Source organism: Saccopteryx leptura, chromosome 3 (genome assembly GCF_036850995.1).
Source record: "Saccopteryx leptura isolate mSacLep1 chromosome 3, mSacLep1_pri_phased_curated, whole genome shotgun sequence".
Taxonomy (NCBI): Eukaryota; Metazoa; Chordata; class Mammalia; order Chiroptera; family Emballonuridae; genus Saccopteryx; species Saccopteryx leptura.
In genome coordinates this window covers 297431142-297448939 of record NC_089505.1, presented here as the reverse complement: position 1 = coordinate 297448939, position 17798 = coordinate 297431142, and the positions used below count along the sequence as shown (strand labels likewise).

At 45.8% G+C, this 17798-nt stretch overlaps 1 protein-coding gene across 1 annotated transcript in view; it reads right to left on the bottom strand.

The window, feature by feature from the left end:
- Window positions 1–11273, bottom strand: part of TPD52 (tumor protein D52) — a 99624-nt gene extending 88351 nt beyond the window's left edge. Inside the window, exon 1 of the mRNA XM_066378836.1 lies at window positions 11137–11273. Within this exon, the coding sequence (XP_066234933.1) occupies window positions 11137–11155 (19 nt within the window). The 5' untranslated portion in view covers window positions 11156–11273. The remainder of the gene's footprint in view (window positions 1–11136) is intronic.
- Window positions 11274–17798: the final 6525 nt, after the last annotated feature.

Sequence of the window (17798 nt, the reverse complement as noted above, 5' to 3'; positions counted from 1 at the left end):
AACAGACTTAAACCTTGAGCAAAAGAGCCTGAGTATAAGGTGTAAGATACAAGCTCATTCTGTATTACGTCTAGTGCCCTGCATCTATTCCTAAATGAACTAGGGAGTGAAGTAAGTTAAAAAAAGCAAGACACTGGCCAGAACTGCCTTTCTGTGAGTGTTCCTCAGCGGAGGTCTGAGCATTTGCTGATAAGCAGCTCTCAATGTAAACAAGAGCCCACACCTGAGCCCTGGAGGCCCCTTTTAGAGCTGCGGTCTGTAAAAACCCAGGGAAGGAAGCAGAATGAACCTGCACTACCCCTCCCCCAGTCCCCCTTCTCAGCAACAAGTCAATCCTAAACCTCTTGCTCCTCCCCCACTCCAGTCCCCTCCACCCAGAGTTTGCGAGGATGATCTGAAGAGGAGGGGCCAGCACTTTCTCCCAGAGGCTACAAGAGCCCCACCAGCCTCCTAAGGTCATTGACATCATCACATGGGCTGGGGTCCAGCGACCTTATGGCAGCTTCTCCACCAGGACATGGTCTGAGATGCAGCTGGACCGACACTCCTCCTCCCCAACACCCCCACCAGAAGGCCGCTGGCATTAACAGCCACAGCTGCTCCAGCAGCCAGCCCCACAGAGTGCCCGCACTGCAAGGCAGCACAAGCAGGTCTCGGGTTCCCTTTTAACAAGGTAACCTGACCTCGGCAAGGCCTGCCAAAGCCAGCGGCAGGCGTCTCAAGTCCAAGTCCGCGCTGTGATTGAGAACCTGCGGCTGACAGGATGGGGGTGTGCGGGGAACAGGAGCAGGAGCAGGAGGGACCACGGTAGAGAACAAAGAAAACGAGCCTGCACCTTGGTTTTCACTTTCACGGGAAGAAGGTGATGTGCCTATTGCCGTCCTGGTCCCTTAATCAACATGTACAGTCAGAGAAAGACAGTTGCTTAGATGCCAATAAGTCCATGTGAGAGAAGAGGGCTTCAGGTGACTGAGGTCACCAGGCTTCTTATTGAAATGCTTCCTTATGTCTCTCCATAAGGTTATGTTTAACTTATGCGGAAAGAATGATGAAGAATGACTGCAAACCACAGAGAAGTACCGCATCCAGTGAGCACCGCTGCTGTAGAGCAGGCCCAGAACTGGAGGGCCTCGACAACAGCTTTAGTTGCTTCCAAAAAAGAAAAAAAAAAACCACAAGAGTGTGGGGGCTGCTCAGGGCGCCGCCCTGGTGAGAGGCTCAAAAAAGGCCATGACTACGTGGCCGGAGCCAGGACCAGGAGGCGTGACGGGTGCAGCACCATCAACAGACTCCTTCCTTTCCACACAGTGCTGGTGGGAGAGAACTGGAGCTTCTGGCTCCTCCACAGCTGGGGGCCCGCACCAGCCCCCAGCACACCCTCTGCTCCCTGCCCTCTACCTTCTGCAAGCGCTGAAGAGGCACAGGCAGAACTGTCACACTGCGAAGGACACACGGCGTTTTCCACTCGTTCAGCACAGAGACTACAAATGTGCGGTGGTGGCGTTAATGGGAAAGGAGCCCGCATGAAAAATTCCCCCCAAAGCACATGGTGGTCTGGGTCTGTGGTCCCTGCTCTTCCCTGTGGGCAAGTGTCCTGAGAGTTCCCTCAGATGGGGGCCTGAGGGGAGGGCTGCCCACCCACAGCCTCGCCCCCTGCTTGGGGAGCTCCCGCACCTGCTGGGCTGCTGTGTCCCAGTCACAGTGACAGCACGACAGAGGTTCACACCCTGGCATGGCACCAGATGCGGGAGAAAAATACAGTTTCCTCTTCATCTTCCAACAAGTTTTAAAAATGATTCAGACAGAAACCCAGAGAGTCAAACAAATAACGTATGGTTTTTGAAATTTTCTAATTAATAACCTGAAATATATTTCTAAGCTTTGAATCATTACACACACATGAAAGAGAGAGAGAGAGAGAGAGAGAGAGAGAGGCCTAAATTAGCTTTGCAAGAGCAGTGCAATTAATAATAAATGAAGAAACTAGGAAATCCATTTTCAGGGATTTTTGTTTTTGTTTTTGTTTTTTTGGCGACTCCACCGGGACTCGGTTTTGTTTTGTTTTGTTTTGTTTTAATTCTTACTGGAAAAAAATGTAAGACTAAGAAGAAACAAACTACACTGAACACGTCCCTGAAATCCCTGAAGTGAAAGCAAAGCACAAAGGACGGGAACAACAAAGCTCCTACGGCCCACTGTATGGTCCAAGCGGGGAGAGATAAAAAAAGAAGGAAGAAACCAGAAGGAGGTGGAGCAAAAAATACAGGAAAAGAGAGCAGGCTACGGGCAGGAGAGAGGAAAAGCAAAGGTGGTGGATGGAGACAGGGAGACGGTGCCTACGAATGGCACCAGGCGGACCCAGCGTGCCCAGAGGTCTGCGCGTCACTCCAAACTACAAGGCATTGCCGAGGTGTCTAGTGCACGTGCAGAGGTCGGCTGTTTCACGGGCGTCCCCGTCCCCTGCTTTACAAACTAACATCCACAGTCGCCACAATGAAGAGGACAGTCAGGACAGGAAATGTCATCAGGCCCTCTGAGCAGTGACCCGAGTCTAGCCAGCGGGGACCACAGGGCAGCCGGACCTCCAGGCGGGGAGTCCCTTCCAGAGGTTAAAGGGGAAGTTGGGGAAGGGGTTGTCACACTGGGGAAAAGAAGGCCTTTAAACCAGGAAGAACCTGCCACGTTCTTCTCCTTGACTCCAGAGGCAATAAACAGGAGCAGCTCATTTCAAAATCAGCAGAACAGGCCACAGAGAGTCTGCTCCTCCTTCAACAACGGCCTAAGGAAGCGGCGGAGGGATGGTCCAGGGGGAGGAATGACACTCCGGAATGGAATTTATCTCCCAAGGGCAGGACTGGGACAATCCAGACACTGCTCACGTCAATCCCACGGCTGAGACACTCCACGACCTCACATCTGCCCCGAGAAACCACCGATGTGGGGAAAAATCACAGCATTCCTATGATTTGGCTTAAATGTCACCTCTCCCAGGGAAAGTATGATGCCTTTCTTCTGCTAATATTTCATAAGTACTTAATTTCTGCAAAGCTCTTACCGTTAAAGTGAATTATTGCTTATAGGCTTGAGCTCCTTGAAGGTGTGACTATCCAAACACATTTTCCATTAAAAGAATCTTCACTAACACCAGTGACGTGAACTATAGGGACAGCAAACCCTACCAGTCCCTTTGCTTCCGCTTTCTTCACTTACTTTATAAACAGACCCAAATGTGAAGCACAGGCAAGTAAGTCACCAACACTGAACTCAAGTATCCCTTCCAAACACCACATGACTTCTGGAAAGAGCATCCAGCCTTTTGTGGTACCCCCTTTACAATTCCCACAGGAACCTGTGCATACCCTCCATCGATGGAGCTTGACTCTCTCAGCATTGTCCTCATTACCACAGCCAATCGCCACATTCCCCCGCCATCTGCTTGGCCTTTCCCCAGCCTTCCAGAGTCAAACTACCTACTTCTGAACTCATGCCTTCCCCTCCCTGCCCTGAACTGTCCACTGTCCATGCTCTGGCCTCTCTTTGCTCCACTTTCTTCTGGGCCATCTCAGCAAGTTCACAGCTTCCAATACCACCCGTGCCAGGGTCTCCCAAACCGTGATATCCTGCCCTGCCCCTCTCTAAGACCCAGATTCCACACCTATGCACATGGGCATCCCACAAGGATCTGATGGTTGGCTTTAAAACATGTGCATACACTTGTTGACACTCTCCCCCAAAGTGGAGTTTAAGTCTCTTCTCCTTGAATACGGCTGGCCTGTGTGACACATTTCTAACAGAAAGAGAACACAGTGACGCCATGTGACTTTGAGACTAGGTCATAAGAAGTCACATAGCTTCCCCCTGACTCTCTCTTGGGACTCATACTTTGGGAGCCGTGAGCTACATCCTGAGTGGCATGCTTTCCAGTCAACGGCATGGTCTCCAGTGAAAAACAACACTTAACACAGGCAGGAAAACAGCCATCATGCAACAGAGCTAGGCGGTCTGGGCCAGAGACCCCGCAAGAGAGAGAGCGGCCTGAGCCCTGGCTCTCTGCCTCTTCTCAGTAAAACCAGCTCTCACCTGGTCCTTTGGATGCTCAGGCTTCAAGTGGTCCCAGTGGAAGCTGAGTGGAGCAGAGACAAGCCCCCCCCCCCTCGTGCCAGCTCTGCTATGTTACAGATCTGTGACCATACTCCATGCTGTTTTTTTAAACCCCTGGATTTTGGGAGGGCTTGTTATGCAGCTCTGATTAACCAGAACAAGGCTCAAATGTGACATACCCCAAACTAAGCTCAGTACCACCCTCCCCACATCAGCTATTCGCCTAGATTTACCCCACTTCTGACCTGAAAGCCCTCCCCCCACTGGCCTTTGTTCTCAGATCCCAACCTTAGAGCTGACCCCCCTAATTCCCTCCCACACCCTTTTTTCTTGTATAAATATTCCTACTCAACCTTCAAGTCCACATTCAGAATCCTTTTCTGGGGACCCAGCCTGAGCTGCTCACTTCCCTCTCAGTCATGGTCACGATCGTGCAGACATACAATAACCACTTCCCTGGAGCAGCCTCGCTTATGCTTGTATTTGTCTCTTGCTTCTCAGCCTTTTGGCCAAGATCAAGTGTAAAGCAATAAAATGTTTCATTTGCATTGGGAGCCACTGAGTTAGCACTGTACATCAGTGCATAAAATCTAGTGTCACGATCAGCATGTAGTGAGCACCAGCACACGTCACAGGTTTTTGCTTAATCTCCACAAATATGTGAGGTATCATCGGCCGCCAAGAAGTTCAGTGAGCCTTCCAACATCTCATAACCAGAAAATACTGAAGCTCAATTTTCAACCCAGGTGTAACTTCAAACCCATCATTCTTTGCTCTGATCTAGTCCTGGCGCACAAGGACAGACACACAGCCACATTCTGGTACAGACAGACTTTCTATTGCTTCCGTGCCGTGGCTGCTCGCATCACCTACTGCTCTTCTGAATAATGCTTTCAAAAGAAAAAGGGGGACTGGATATAACTCCTTCAGGCAGCTCACACTTGTTATCAAAATAAACTCCATGTGGATGAAAGATTTAAATTTAAAAAACAAAACCATAAAAACATACACACAAAGAGAAAGTGACATTTCTAGGAATGAGTCAAAAGCTAGAAGCTGAAAAATGAAACCCATCCGTGAGTGTCTCTGCTTGGAAAAGAAAACACAATCAAGTCAAAGAAGGAACAACAAACTAGGAAAAATATATATTAGCAATTCATGCCATGGACAGAGGGCCTCCTCTGCAAATCGAGATGAAAAAGACGAGTAACATAATAATAGTAAAATGGGCAAAGTCTGTGAACAGACATTTCACAGAAAATGAAATACAGATCTTAAGCACATCAAAAGATGTACACCCACCTTCATGTTAAGAAAAATACATAATGAGACAGACACACACTGAGAAGCCCCAATTCCCCTACAAGATAAGCAAAGATGACAAAGTGTGGCAACACCCTAGTCGGCCGATGACAGAGGACACAGCCGCTCACACAGGGCTGGTGGTGTATAATTGGCACCACTTCTATGGAGCAGGAGTTAACACTGTCAAACTGAACAGTCTCATTCTGCTCAGAATTCTTCCCACAGACATACTGGCACATTTACAGAATGGCTTAGATACAAATGTATTTTCTGCAGCTTTGTTTTAAAGCCAAATTATTAAGGGAAACTACAATGTCCGTCAATAAGGGACAAGTCAAATCATGGGACATAATGGAGGGTCTCCCAAAATAATTTTCCTTTCACCTTCTAAGTTCTCCTGGCTGGGCTAATAATAAAATTCACATGAGTGAGACCAACAGGAGAAAATATCTAAAGCTTATTGTGGATGTTCGTGTGGGGGCGCCGTAAAAATATGAGATGGAAGACACTGCGTTGGGCAGCTGAGGCTTCTATGCCATTTTAGACAAAGGAGAGGAGGGCAGGGATCTGAGATTTCAAAAGGAAAGCAGGTAATCTACAGGTAGACAAGAAAGACCAAACATGTTTTAAGCAAATTCTTACCACCCAGAAACAATGAGCCGCAGAAGATAGTTCATGTTATGATGCTAAGGTGACACTCCCTTCCTGTAAGCAAGTTTTTCTACCTGAATTCTTCTAGGCAGGTATAGGGAAGAAGGCCAAAGGTTCTTTCTGAGTCTTCTGTTTCTTAATAACCAGCTTAAAAATCAATAGACCAAAAGGCATATTTAGGGGTGGCAAAGCTTTGGTTCCCCTCAATAATATGGTATGCCTACAAATACACATTTACAAACAGTCATTAAAAATGAAGCCACTCAGCCCTGGCTGGGTAGCTCAGTTGGTTAGAGCATCATCCCTACACTCCCAGGTTGCAGGTTCAATCTGCAGTCAGGGCACATACAAGAATCAACCAATGAATGCATAAATAATTGGAACAACAAATTGATGTTTCTTTCTCTCTCTCTTTCTTTCTCTCTCTATTCTTTCCTCTCTCTCTAAAATCAAAGGGGGAACAATGTCCTGACCTGTGGTGACACAGTGGATAAACATCAACCTGGAATGCTGAGGTCGCCAGTTCAAAATCTTGGGCTTGCCGGATCAAGGCACATACGAGAAGCAACTTTGAGAAGTTGATGCTTCCTGTTCCTCCCCACCTTTCTCTCTCTCTCTCTCTCTCTCTCTCTCTCTCTCTCTCTCAAATAAATAAATAAAATCTTTTTTTAAAAATGGAGCCATTATACATGTTGAATAATATACACTGTAATATATATTTAAATATATACTGTATTTAAGGAAGAGAGTCTGGTGCTAAAACAATTTGTGCCAGCTTATATAATCTATCCACACAAATATATATATTAGTGAATACATACATAGACTCTCTCTCTGTATAAATGGAGAAGAAAATGGTAACCATAGTGGCATTGCCACCCAAGGAACATAGCCCAGGAGACAGAAATGACAGGGAGATTTACATTTTGCAATCTTTCAGTTATTTTGAATTTTGTGTCATGTGCACTAATTACCTGGTCACATTAAGTCAAAAATGATGTTGGAGAAGTGTTTCAAAAATATACTGAGATTTTTTAGAATAATAAAATGAAATATTCAAAAAAGATTACTTTGTAATTTGTTGTAAATTTTAGATATATGGATAGCTTATAAATCAATATACTGATGGTGATTTTTCAGAGTACAATTACAGGTGTTTTCCTGTTCTTTTTCTCCATCTATATTTTCTTATCTCTCTAAAATGAACAACTATTCTCAGCTGCCCATAAAGTATTTTTAACTCAAACATTTTTTAACTTCCACTAAATATTAAATCCTACATCCCTTGGACATTTTCTAATAAAAATACATCGCTAAGATTATGGGTTCATACAGCTGGTACCTTACCCAGTGGAAATAAAATTTGGGAGAGTCTCAAGAGAGAGATTTTACCACAGTAAACAATGAAAACATAAACAGTGAACCCCAAAAGGAAAATAAAACAATCTTAGCCTACAACAAAAGGATCAATAGTGGCCTGGCGGGACAGCTCGGTTGGTTAGAACATCACCTGAAGGCACGGAGGTTGCCAGTTGGATCCCCAGTCAGAGTACACACACAGGGACAGATCAACGTTTCTCTCTCTCTCTCTCTCTCTCTCCCTCTAAAATCAAGCAATGATTTTTTTTTTTTTTTAAAAAAGATCAGTAGCACAGAAGTTCAGGGAATTGGGTGTTCTTTTTTGCTCTGAACTATGAGGGTATCTGTTTAGACTGAGTGTGTGGATTATTCTGTTTGAGATCTTGCTGATCACTCACAACCCCACTTACCGCTCAGCTTTCCCCTGGGGACCCCACAGGCTTCAGCATAAAAATAAATGCAGGAAGTCAATGAGAGCTAACAAAGACATCAGCGCCATATGGAAAGTGAAGCTTGATCCAAGAAACAGAAAGCCTGGGTGGGTCACACCCAAAGATTTGTGAGCAGACCTTCAAAACTGTCAGCCAGCCATCTCCACATTTGTTTTACTTTCACACAAGTGACAGCTCACATTTCTGTTATCACTAAGGCATAATTACAATGCTGAAATCACAGGGACAGATCCCTGTGTCACCGTTTTCTTGCCGCCTTCTCCTATCCCCACATTTTTGCCCTTCCTTCTCCCCCCCACCCCCTTCAGTAAAGTTTGAGTGTGAGTGTAAGTGTGTGTGTGTGTCTGTGTGTGTTACATTCAAACACAAATAAAATGCTTAGTGGCTGGTTGACTATCACTTCCATATAACAGTGCTAAACTACAGGTTATTAATAACATGAGAACACCGATTGTAAATATTTATTCAGCCCCATTAAAGGTAGTCAGGAGGTTTTGTTGTTTTTTTTATTTTTTTCAGCACAATGTGTGCTCTAGTTAGCATGGAGCAGGAAATACCACACACATTAGATGTGCTGTGCCGGGCTTAACACGATGAAATTCTTGACAGGCACCAGCAGGTTAAGGCGCATTTTAAATCACTTGATGCTGATGTAGTTCTCTGTATAAGCAGTGTACTTTATACAAAGTCTTGGTATGGAAGAGGGTGATGCACTATTAGAACCTGAGCCTGACGCTGAAGAGTATTAGAATATGCCACTGAAAACACACACACACACACACACACACACACACACACACACACCCTGTTCATTTCCAAACTCTACAGCTCTGGTACATGAAACCAGTAGCATTTTGACAGTTTCATATAAAAAGAAAGATATAAGGAGACATTTTCAATAGAGATGTGCATTTAAGTCAAGAGGTAGGGCATTTAACTTTGCATCCAGTGTTTTCTTACTTTTTAAAGGGATAGATAAATGCAAGAAAGTCCACACATGTTAAATAAAATGTAAGTTTAAAAAATTCTAAAATGGCATGATGTGCAAAACAATCACAATTCAGGAGATAAATAGTTTTATAAGCCTTCTTTCTGTCAACTTCATTTGTTAGCAAACATGGATTACAGTCCCACGTTCCTCCTCCACATGAAGCCAGGTGTCTCAGAGTCACTGCCGACTAAGCCATCCATGCCACTAGCTCAAAAACCTCACGTGTAACCCTCCAAGCCCAGTACAGCCTCATCAGCAACTTTCTCAGCCTAACCACAAAGTTCTGCTTCTTTAAAACTGCACAGGGAACAAGAGTAGGAGGAAGCAGGAAACCAGCGTCCCACTTGAAGGGTCATCAGCAGTTCTGACAGCTGGAAGGTGATCCCAGGCATGTCCCCTTCCATCATAGGCGGTCCAGACATTTCTGAGCCCCTACTGTGTGTCACGGGAATACAAAGATGAAAAGGCAAAAGAGACAGGCAGGTAGAACCAGAACTGGAAGTTGTTACCCAGCACAGCTGCGCAGGGAGCCCGCCGACCTTGCCCAGGCAGGTGACACATCTGTCATTCTGAAACTGGACTCCAGACTCTCCACGTGAAGAGGGTGAATCTCCCTTGCCCTCGAGAATAACAATTAAAAACAAGGACTAACATGACTGACTAATATCTTGACCAGAAGGAAAATAATCTGAAAATTAGAGACAGATAAGCAATGCACTAATAAGCTAAAGAACTTATAAAATATCTTAGGTGTGAGCACAGGCACACACACACACACACAAACTAGTCCTATAAAAACCACACAAAGTATACCAGCCAGTTGGAATACTATAGCAGTACTAATGACTGGTTCTTACCAGCCAACCTAGAGTACAAAAATCTAGTAGAGTAAGTCACACACAGCTATTGACAGATACCAAACACAATCCTTATAAAAACATCTTTGTGTTCAAGATTAACAATGAAAGACATGCACAAATGGGCATGTTCACATGTATGACACCCTTGCTGTCCCCACTAAAAATGAGACCGAACAATGCTGGCTGACAGGGTAGCTTCCGGCCTTCTCCTAACAACACATATAGGATTGTGACTCTGACTCAAACATTTCAATGTCTAATGTGTGCAAATCACCAGGTAGCTCAACTGAGGAAAAACGTAAAGTACATGCTTCTCACCTCAAGAAATTCATAATACAGACCATATGTGTGCATGTGTAGATATACATAATCGTGTATTACATACATGCATATGTAAAATAGATAGTCCATGTGATAAATGGTCAGATATTAAGGGTGAGATTAATTTGAGGGGTGGGGAGAAAAGTAAAGGTTGAGAAGCTCCAAAACATCTATCTTATAACTTCTCAAAAGTGAAATTCCATAGTGTATATGGAACATGGTTTTCTTTACATAAAACCACACATGAAGGTAAATACTGGAGAGGGTGATAAGCAAAAAATGAAAATTGTCCTGTTGGGGCTCACTCTCACCCCAACTTTCTTCTAAAAATGACTGTGTTGTTCCTTAGCATTTATGCAACTTTTTAAAAGCATGTTGTACATCCATTACAGTTACTGAGTTATTACGGACAAAGACCTCTAGGACGTAGCAACACTGAAACCTGAAAGCCCTACGGGTACTCTAAGGCCACCTCTCTTGAACAATGACTCCATTCCAAACACTTGCACTTGATATACTGATTTCAGAACCATGTGCCGGTCCAAAGCTGTAATCATTAGACTAAACGTCTTGTGTGGTGGCGTTTCACCTTGATGCACCAAGGAAGATCCTTACTCTGAAAAGCTGCCTTCCCCCCACCCCTCACCCCCACCATAAGACACCACTACACAGTTGGGGACACCTGGCATATTAAATACCTGAGTCTAAACCATCACCATGAGATCAAAACGCCACCAAAATCCTACTGTTACTCAGGAGAAGACAGAGAGTCGATATAGGGAAGGGGGATCATATTCCCATCCAGAGGGGTGAAATGACTTGGTCCCCCAGTGTCTCAGTTTCCATCAGTTACAAGAGCCAGCAGTGCAGCGCCCGCTCTGCGCTGCCTGCCACCCAAACCGCAAGACGATCGCAGCCCTAGCCGTCTCTGCCTCCTAGAACCTTCTCCATCATCGTTCCCTCCGTCCGCCGCTGGTGCCCTCGCTCTGGCCCCGCCACACCAGGAAGCGCGAGCGGACCCCGGAGACAGCACCTGCGGTGCCAGCGCGCAGCTGTGCACCTGCTGGGCCGCGCGCCCACCCGCCCCACGCCGTACCTGGCTCGCCACGCTCCATGTCACCAGTCCACCCGCCGCCTCAGTCCTCCGCTCCGCCCGCCAGCCGTCCCTGCCCGATTGCGCCGCCGGCTCCTCCTCGCCTCCTCGCCACTCCCGCGGAGTCCCCGCCCCGGAGGCGTCGGGCGGTGGCGCTTTCTCCAGCGCCACCTAACCACCTGACGGGCTACCGGTGCGCCCGCCACGTTGCTGGGCGGCAGGGCGGGGCCAGAGCGGACCTAAGACCTCCCGGAAGGCTGCGTGGGGGTGAGGTGGATTTCGGGTGGGACCCTCAAGTTATTTCTACACCGTTTCCTCCGAAGCTTCCACAACGCCCTTTCCCTGCCCCCTGAGCACCTGCCGCCAGGTACTCCTGAGTGGGACGCGCAGGAAGGATATTTAGAAATACCTTTCCCCCCTTATAGTCTTCATATTCTTCTCTAACCGAAATCACACCCGATCCCGCCTGCAGCAGCTGGGTCCCAACAGGAGAAAATGACACAGAAGCTAGAAAATTGTATATACCTCTGTCTTTTCACAGAAAGTTTGCATTTTTCAGTGACAAATTAGGAAGATTTCTGTTCTGAGTGCAGGATAAAGACAACACTCTAAATGAATTAAATGAAATGTTTGAAATTATTTAAAATAAAATCACATTAAATTTTAAATTAATCAAAGGGCAACATTATCAGTGGAGATCTGTTGAAAATGTACTTTGAGTCCCTGGCCAGTGGCTCAGTGAATATTGTCAACGGGTATATGGACTTCCCGGTTCAAATCCTGGTCAGGGCACACAGGAAAAGCCACCATCTGCTCCTCTTCCTCTGCTCTCTCCCCCTTCTCTCCCTCTTGCCATCCCACAGTCAGTAGTTCCACTGATTCCAGTGCATCTACTCAGGTGCTGAAGATGGGTCAGTGGAGCCTCCTGCCTCAGTGGCTAAAAATAGTTCTGTTGCCAACATCCACCCCAGATCGGGGTCAGGGAGGATCCTCATCCAGGCATATGCGTGAGTCTGTCTATCTTCCCTACTCTCACTTAAACTAAAAAAAAGAAGAAGAAATGTTTTGAGGCTTCACATCCATTGGCCAAGGGACAGGTTGAAGTGCTTGGAACAGGACTTTTAATTATTAGCATTAGCACTGGTTTAAAGTGTGTTGTACAATTACTCATCTTTCATGAAGTCACTTTGATTCTGTCACTCTAAGGTGGCACCTCGATTTTATAAGCCATCTGAGTCTGCAAGTAAGGCAGTTTCTTTCTTGTTACCCAGAGACTTTGCCTTGGCCTTGGCCTTCAACTGGTGGAGTGTCATAGTACTCCAGGCACACTAGGCTCTTAGGTGATTTTTAGTTGTCATGGTCCGCAGAAGACTTCTTGCTAGTGCACTCTATGCAAAGTGCACCTCCCACCACTGGGGGACCTCCCCTCTGGATTCCTGCTGGTACCACTCCTGCCTGCACTCCTCTCTCAGGCCAGCTGGTGACAACCAGACATCCTACCAAATCATAACCTAGAAGCTTATATGCTCCAGCAGGTCAAGGATCATTTTGGACATGTTTTAATCCCTTTTATTATACCATGCATTGAAAAATATTGTAAGTTTACCTTTTGGGTTTGCATTTTAAAATGAAGTATATTATATCTGCTAGCAATCTAGTGTTTGTAACAAAGATGTACAATCATATGCTTTTCAAAACTAATTTTTTTTGGGGGGGACAGAGACAGAGAGAGTCAGAGAGAGGGACAGATAGGGACAGACAGACAGGAAGAGAGAGAGATGAGAAGCAGCAATTCTTCATTGCAGCTCCTTAGTTGTTCATTGATTGCTTTCTCATATGTGCCTTGACCAGGGCACTACAGCAGATTGAGTGACCCCTTGCTTAAGCCAGAGATCTTGGGCTCAAACTGGTGAGCCTTGCTCAAACCAGATGAGCCTGTGCTCAAGCTGGCGACCTCAGGGTCTCGAACCTGGGCTCTCTGTGTCCCAGTCCAGTGCTCTATCCATTGCGCCACTGCCTGGTCAGGCAAAACTATTTTTTTTTAATGTAATGATAAGATAAATGTTGGCATTGGCAGGAAATTCTATTAGGTAAAGAATTTTTGACTAGCTGCTGCTCAGATCTACCATATAAAGATAACATCTGAACTCACTTATGTACAAATAAATACATTGTGTCCGTAAAGTCATAGTGCACTTTTGACCAGTCACAGGAAAGCCACAAAAGATGATAGAAATGTGAAATCTGCACCAAATAAAAGGAAAACTCTCCCAGTTTCATACCTATTCAGTGCAGTTCGATGTGGGCTCATGCACAAATTTTTTAGGGCTCCTTAGTTAGCTATCCCGTATAGCTACAGACTCATCACTGACTGATGGCCTACCAGAATGGGGTTTCTCCACCAAACTGCCAGTTTCCTTCAACTGCTTATCCCACTGAGTAATGTTATTCCTATGTGGTGGCGCTTCGTTATAAACGCGCCAATATTCACATTGCACTTTGGTCACGGATTCGAATTTAGCGAGCCACAGAACACACTGAACTTTTCTCTGTACCATCCACATCTCGACTGGCATGGCCATGGGCTGCTCCGCTGTATATACGGTGTTACATCATCATCTGCGCATGCGCACATGCTGCCACATCATCCTACAGAAACTGGGAGGGTTTTTCTTTTATTTGGTGCAGATTTCACATTTCTATCGTCTTTTGTTGCTTTCCTATGACCGGTCAAAAGTGCACCATGACTTTATGGACACCCATTGGTTAGAAAAATTATTTACTCTATTCATATTTATTTAATTTGCTATGTAGTGATGGATTTAACTATATGTATGTGGGAAGAAAAAATTCCTTGTTTTTTAAAAAGCATCGATGCTTGTTCCCATCTGTGGAAGAGAAGGCTCACAGCCTATCTAATATCTTGCTCTCCCATTATCCTTTCAAAGAGAGCCCAGACATTGTTTGGCGTGGCAGGGCATCCGGCTGAAACACTAGCCACTTCAGCCTCCCTTGCAGCTGGAGTTGGTTCCCTGACACAGTGGCCGGTGTGACACAAGCAAATATTGCTAGTTGGATCCTCCAAGAAATCATGTAAGATGAAAACAGACTTGGCAACATAATTTTGCCTTTCTCCAGTCCCTTCCTGCCTGGAAGGGCAGCAGTCACTTTGCTAGCACAGGAAGAAAGCCACGTCAAGGACGGCAGCGGAGACAGGCAGAAATAAGCCAGGTCTGCAAGGGCGTCAGGAGGAAGTACACACCTAATAATTTGAAGCCACTCGAGTCGGCTGCCTGTTACGCGGAGCCAAAAGCGGTCCTAACATGCAACATGTTGTTTAAAAATTTTCCTTCTTGTTATGTATCAACACAGGTGTGTTCCTGCAGTCCTGAGCCTTGGGTGAATATTAACTTCTTTTCCCTATGAGATTAAATAAGCACTATCCACACCATAAAGAGCCCAATGCGTGCTCTTTCCACGCATTCCTTCTCTATGAATATGAAAGCCTGCTTCTCTCTGGTGCCTTCCCTCTGCTTCATTTATCTTCCTGAAAAACAAACCACACTGACAACTCAGGCTGTGTCCCCTCCCAGGTGAATGGACCTGGTGTTTTCACACGCAGCGGACACTCTGGAGAATGGCCAGCGTGTACACAGAGCATCTGCATACATGTGGCTGAGCCATCCCTTCTAAAGCTCACAACATGAGGAAGACACTAGATAGACTGTGCTCTCGCTGTTCATAGTGACATGGATTCTTTCCTAAGTTTCTTTTTTCCAAGACCCATTCAGTGGTGAAGCATTGACAAGAAACTATTCCCCCAAAGCAGGTGAATTGAAACAAATGAACATAAGGGGATAGGTAGACATGGAGGCTATACACTGTATATGGAAACTTCCGCACCTGCCCTCATTGTACCCGCCCCTCCCAACAGCCAGCAGAAAGCACATGGAATGTGTAGATATCAGAGACTCTCAGCAGGCCTAACCCTCACGTTGTGGGGCCTGAGGCAAGGGCTCAAGGATAGGCCCTGCTTTCCCGTCTGGCTCTGTCCTACATTCATAGGGCCTGGTATGCTCCTGCATGTGGGCACCCCAGCCAAATATGCCATCTCTAGCCACCTTTCCCATCAGCCACCCCATGGCCATACCTCAGCTTAAGGTTGCACTCAAAAACGTTGTCCTGGGCAAAAGGCCAAAACAAAGGTCCTGGACACACACCCAGGGCAGCTTAGGAGGGAAATTTGGGAGTAAGTTGTAGGCACTCAGCACACAGGTGATGAAGAGGGCGTAGGAATGGGTGGGCACATCCATTTGACACCAAGGACTGATCACCCAGAGGGGAGGCCCCAGTGGGCAGTCTCTGAACCCTGGGCCCAGGCCAGGGGCATTCTGGAGTCTGGGTCTGGCATGCCCAGATTAGATTCAGTATACCCAGTTTAATGTGAATTTTTGATGAACAATAAATAATGTTTTAGTGTAAGTATAGCCCCTGCAATATTTACAGCATACATATACTTTAAAAAGGGCCCATTGTTTACCTAAAATTCTTAATGGGTCCCGTATTTTTATTTGCTGTCAACCCTGTCTGTATCTACGGGCACCTCTGGCTCTCTGATTAGGCAAACATCTGAGGGCAGGTGATATCACAATTTTGAAAAAGTTATCATAATCCAGGGTTAGAAATTTCAAGAAATCAAAAGCAAGTTTTAGAGAGATACTGATTCGATATCAGGTAATTGACATTTACTTGCTAAAGAAAATATTTCAGCTTTGCATTCTCTCGGCTACAGAAAACATGGTGAATGTGAAATAAACAACTTGGAAATGTGTAAAAATGGGTATTGGCAGGAAAGAGCACTTCATACTAATGGAAGTTAGACATGCGGATCTCTAAACGTTCACAGGAAGCAATCTCATATTATTGATTTTGTTAAGAAAGCCATAGACCACTTAATCTTCCTGGTACATTTTTAAGCCACATTGAATTCTGCGTTGATCAGATTATATCAGATACATTTGAGGAAGACACTGAATACTGTAAAATGCCTCCAGTGGTCATGTTTTCTGAAGGCAGCCCTAATCTCAATGTTTCTTGAATGAAGTAAGTGTGTTCCACTGAGCATGTGAATTTAAGAAATGTTTAATTCTGAAGAAGGGAATGAGAAAAGTAGAATAATATGGTTCCCCTATGCAATATAGCCCCATCATTGTGTCCCTGGGAAGTGAATTATGACCTGGAGAGGTATATGCAGAAAGCATGTTGGGGGTCAAGCCTGTGGGGCAGGGAAGCGAGCAAGGTTAAAGTGGGAAGGGTGACTTGCAGTACAGTCATAGCAATAGACTCATCCCCTCCCTCCAGGAGCTCTGAAGCTCAGATGTCTCTTCCAAGCTCTCTCACATTGAAGCAAGAGGCCCTGACTTTATACCCTACAGCAGGGGTCCCCAAACTTTTTACACAGGGGGCCAGTTCACTGTCCCTCAGACCATTGGAGGGCCAGACTATAAAAAAAACTATGAACAAATCCCTATGCACACTGCACATATCTTATTTTAAAGTAAAAAAACAAAACAGGAACAAATACAATATTTAAAGTAAAGAACAAGTAAATTTAAATCAATAAACTGACCAGTATTTCAATGGGAACTACGGGCCTGCTTTTGGCTAATGAGATGGTCAATGTCCGGTTCCATATTTGTCACTGCTAGATGTAACAAGTGATGTGACGTGCTTCTGGAGCCGTGAGGCGTGCATCCCACGTCACTGGAAGTAGTACTGTATGTGAGCGATGCCATGCTTTGCGTCTCTCACTGACCACCAATGAAAGAGGTACCCCTTCCGGAAGTGCAGTGGGGGCCGGATAAATGGCCTCAGGGGGCCGCATGTGGCCCGCGGGCTGTAGTTTGGGGACCCCTGCCCTACAGTGACCCATCCTACGAAGTAGGCTGCCCTCGGGAGATAATCTTGGGCAAGGTGACTTTCTCCCGCTGAGGGCAGTTCTCCAAGAGGAGCACAGTGGCAGACATCAGCTGCTAACACTCCCAGACCCTCAGGCCTGAGTGGGTGGTACCACTTAGCATCCTCTTAATCATGTCTATAAACTGCACTGAGCAAGGAAATAAAACCTAAACCTACTTTACAATGAAATTGGAGTTTAAGAAAAATGTTTGCCCTGACTGGTTGGTGCAGCAGTAAAGCGTCAGCCTGGCATGTGGAAGTCCAGGGTTCAATTTCTGGTCAGGGCACACAGGAGAAGTGATCATCTGCTTCTCCACCCCTCCCACTCCCCCTTCTCTCTTTCTCTTTCTTCTCCTCCCACAGCCATGGCTCCAATGGTTCAAGCAAGTTGGCCCCGGGCATTGAGGATGGTTCCATGGCCTCACCTCAGGTGCTGAAATAGTTCAGTTGCCAAGCAACAGAGAAGCAGCCCCTATGGGGCTTGCCAGGTGGATCCCAGTTGGGGCACATGCAGGAATTTGTCTCTCTGCCTCCCTGCCTCTCACTTAATTTAAAAATAAAAATAAAAAAGGAAAGAGAGAGAGAGAAAAAGAAAGAAAAATGTTTCACTGCCCAAATGATAAGGCTGTTTGGCCCAGAGCCTTCTTCAAGGGGCCAAAGGTATACTCCTAATGACATTTCAATGATAGTCTATGACATCACTAAAA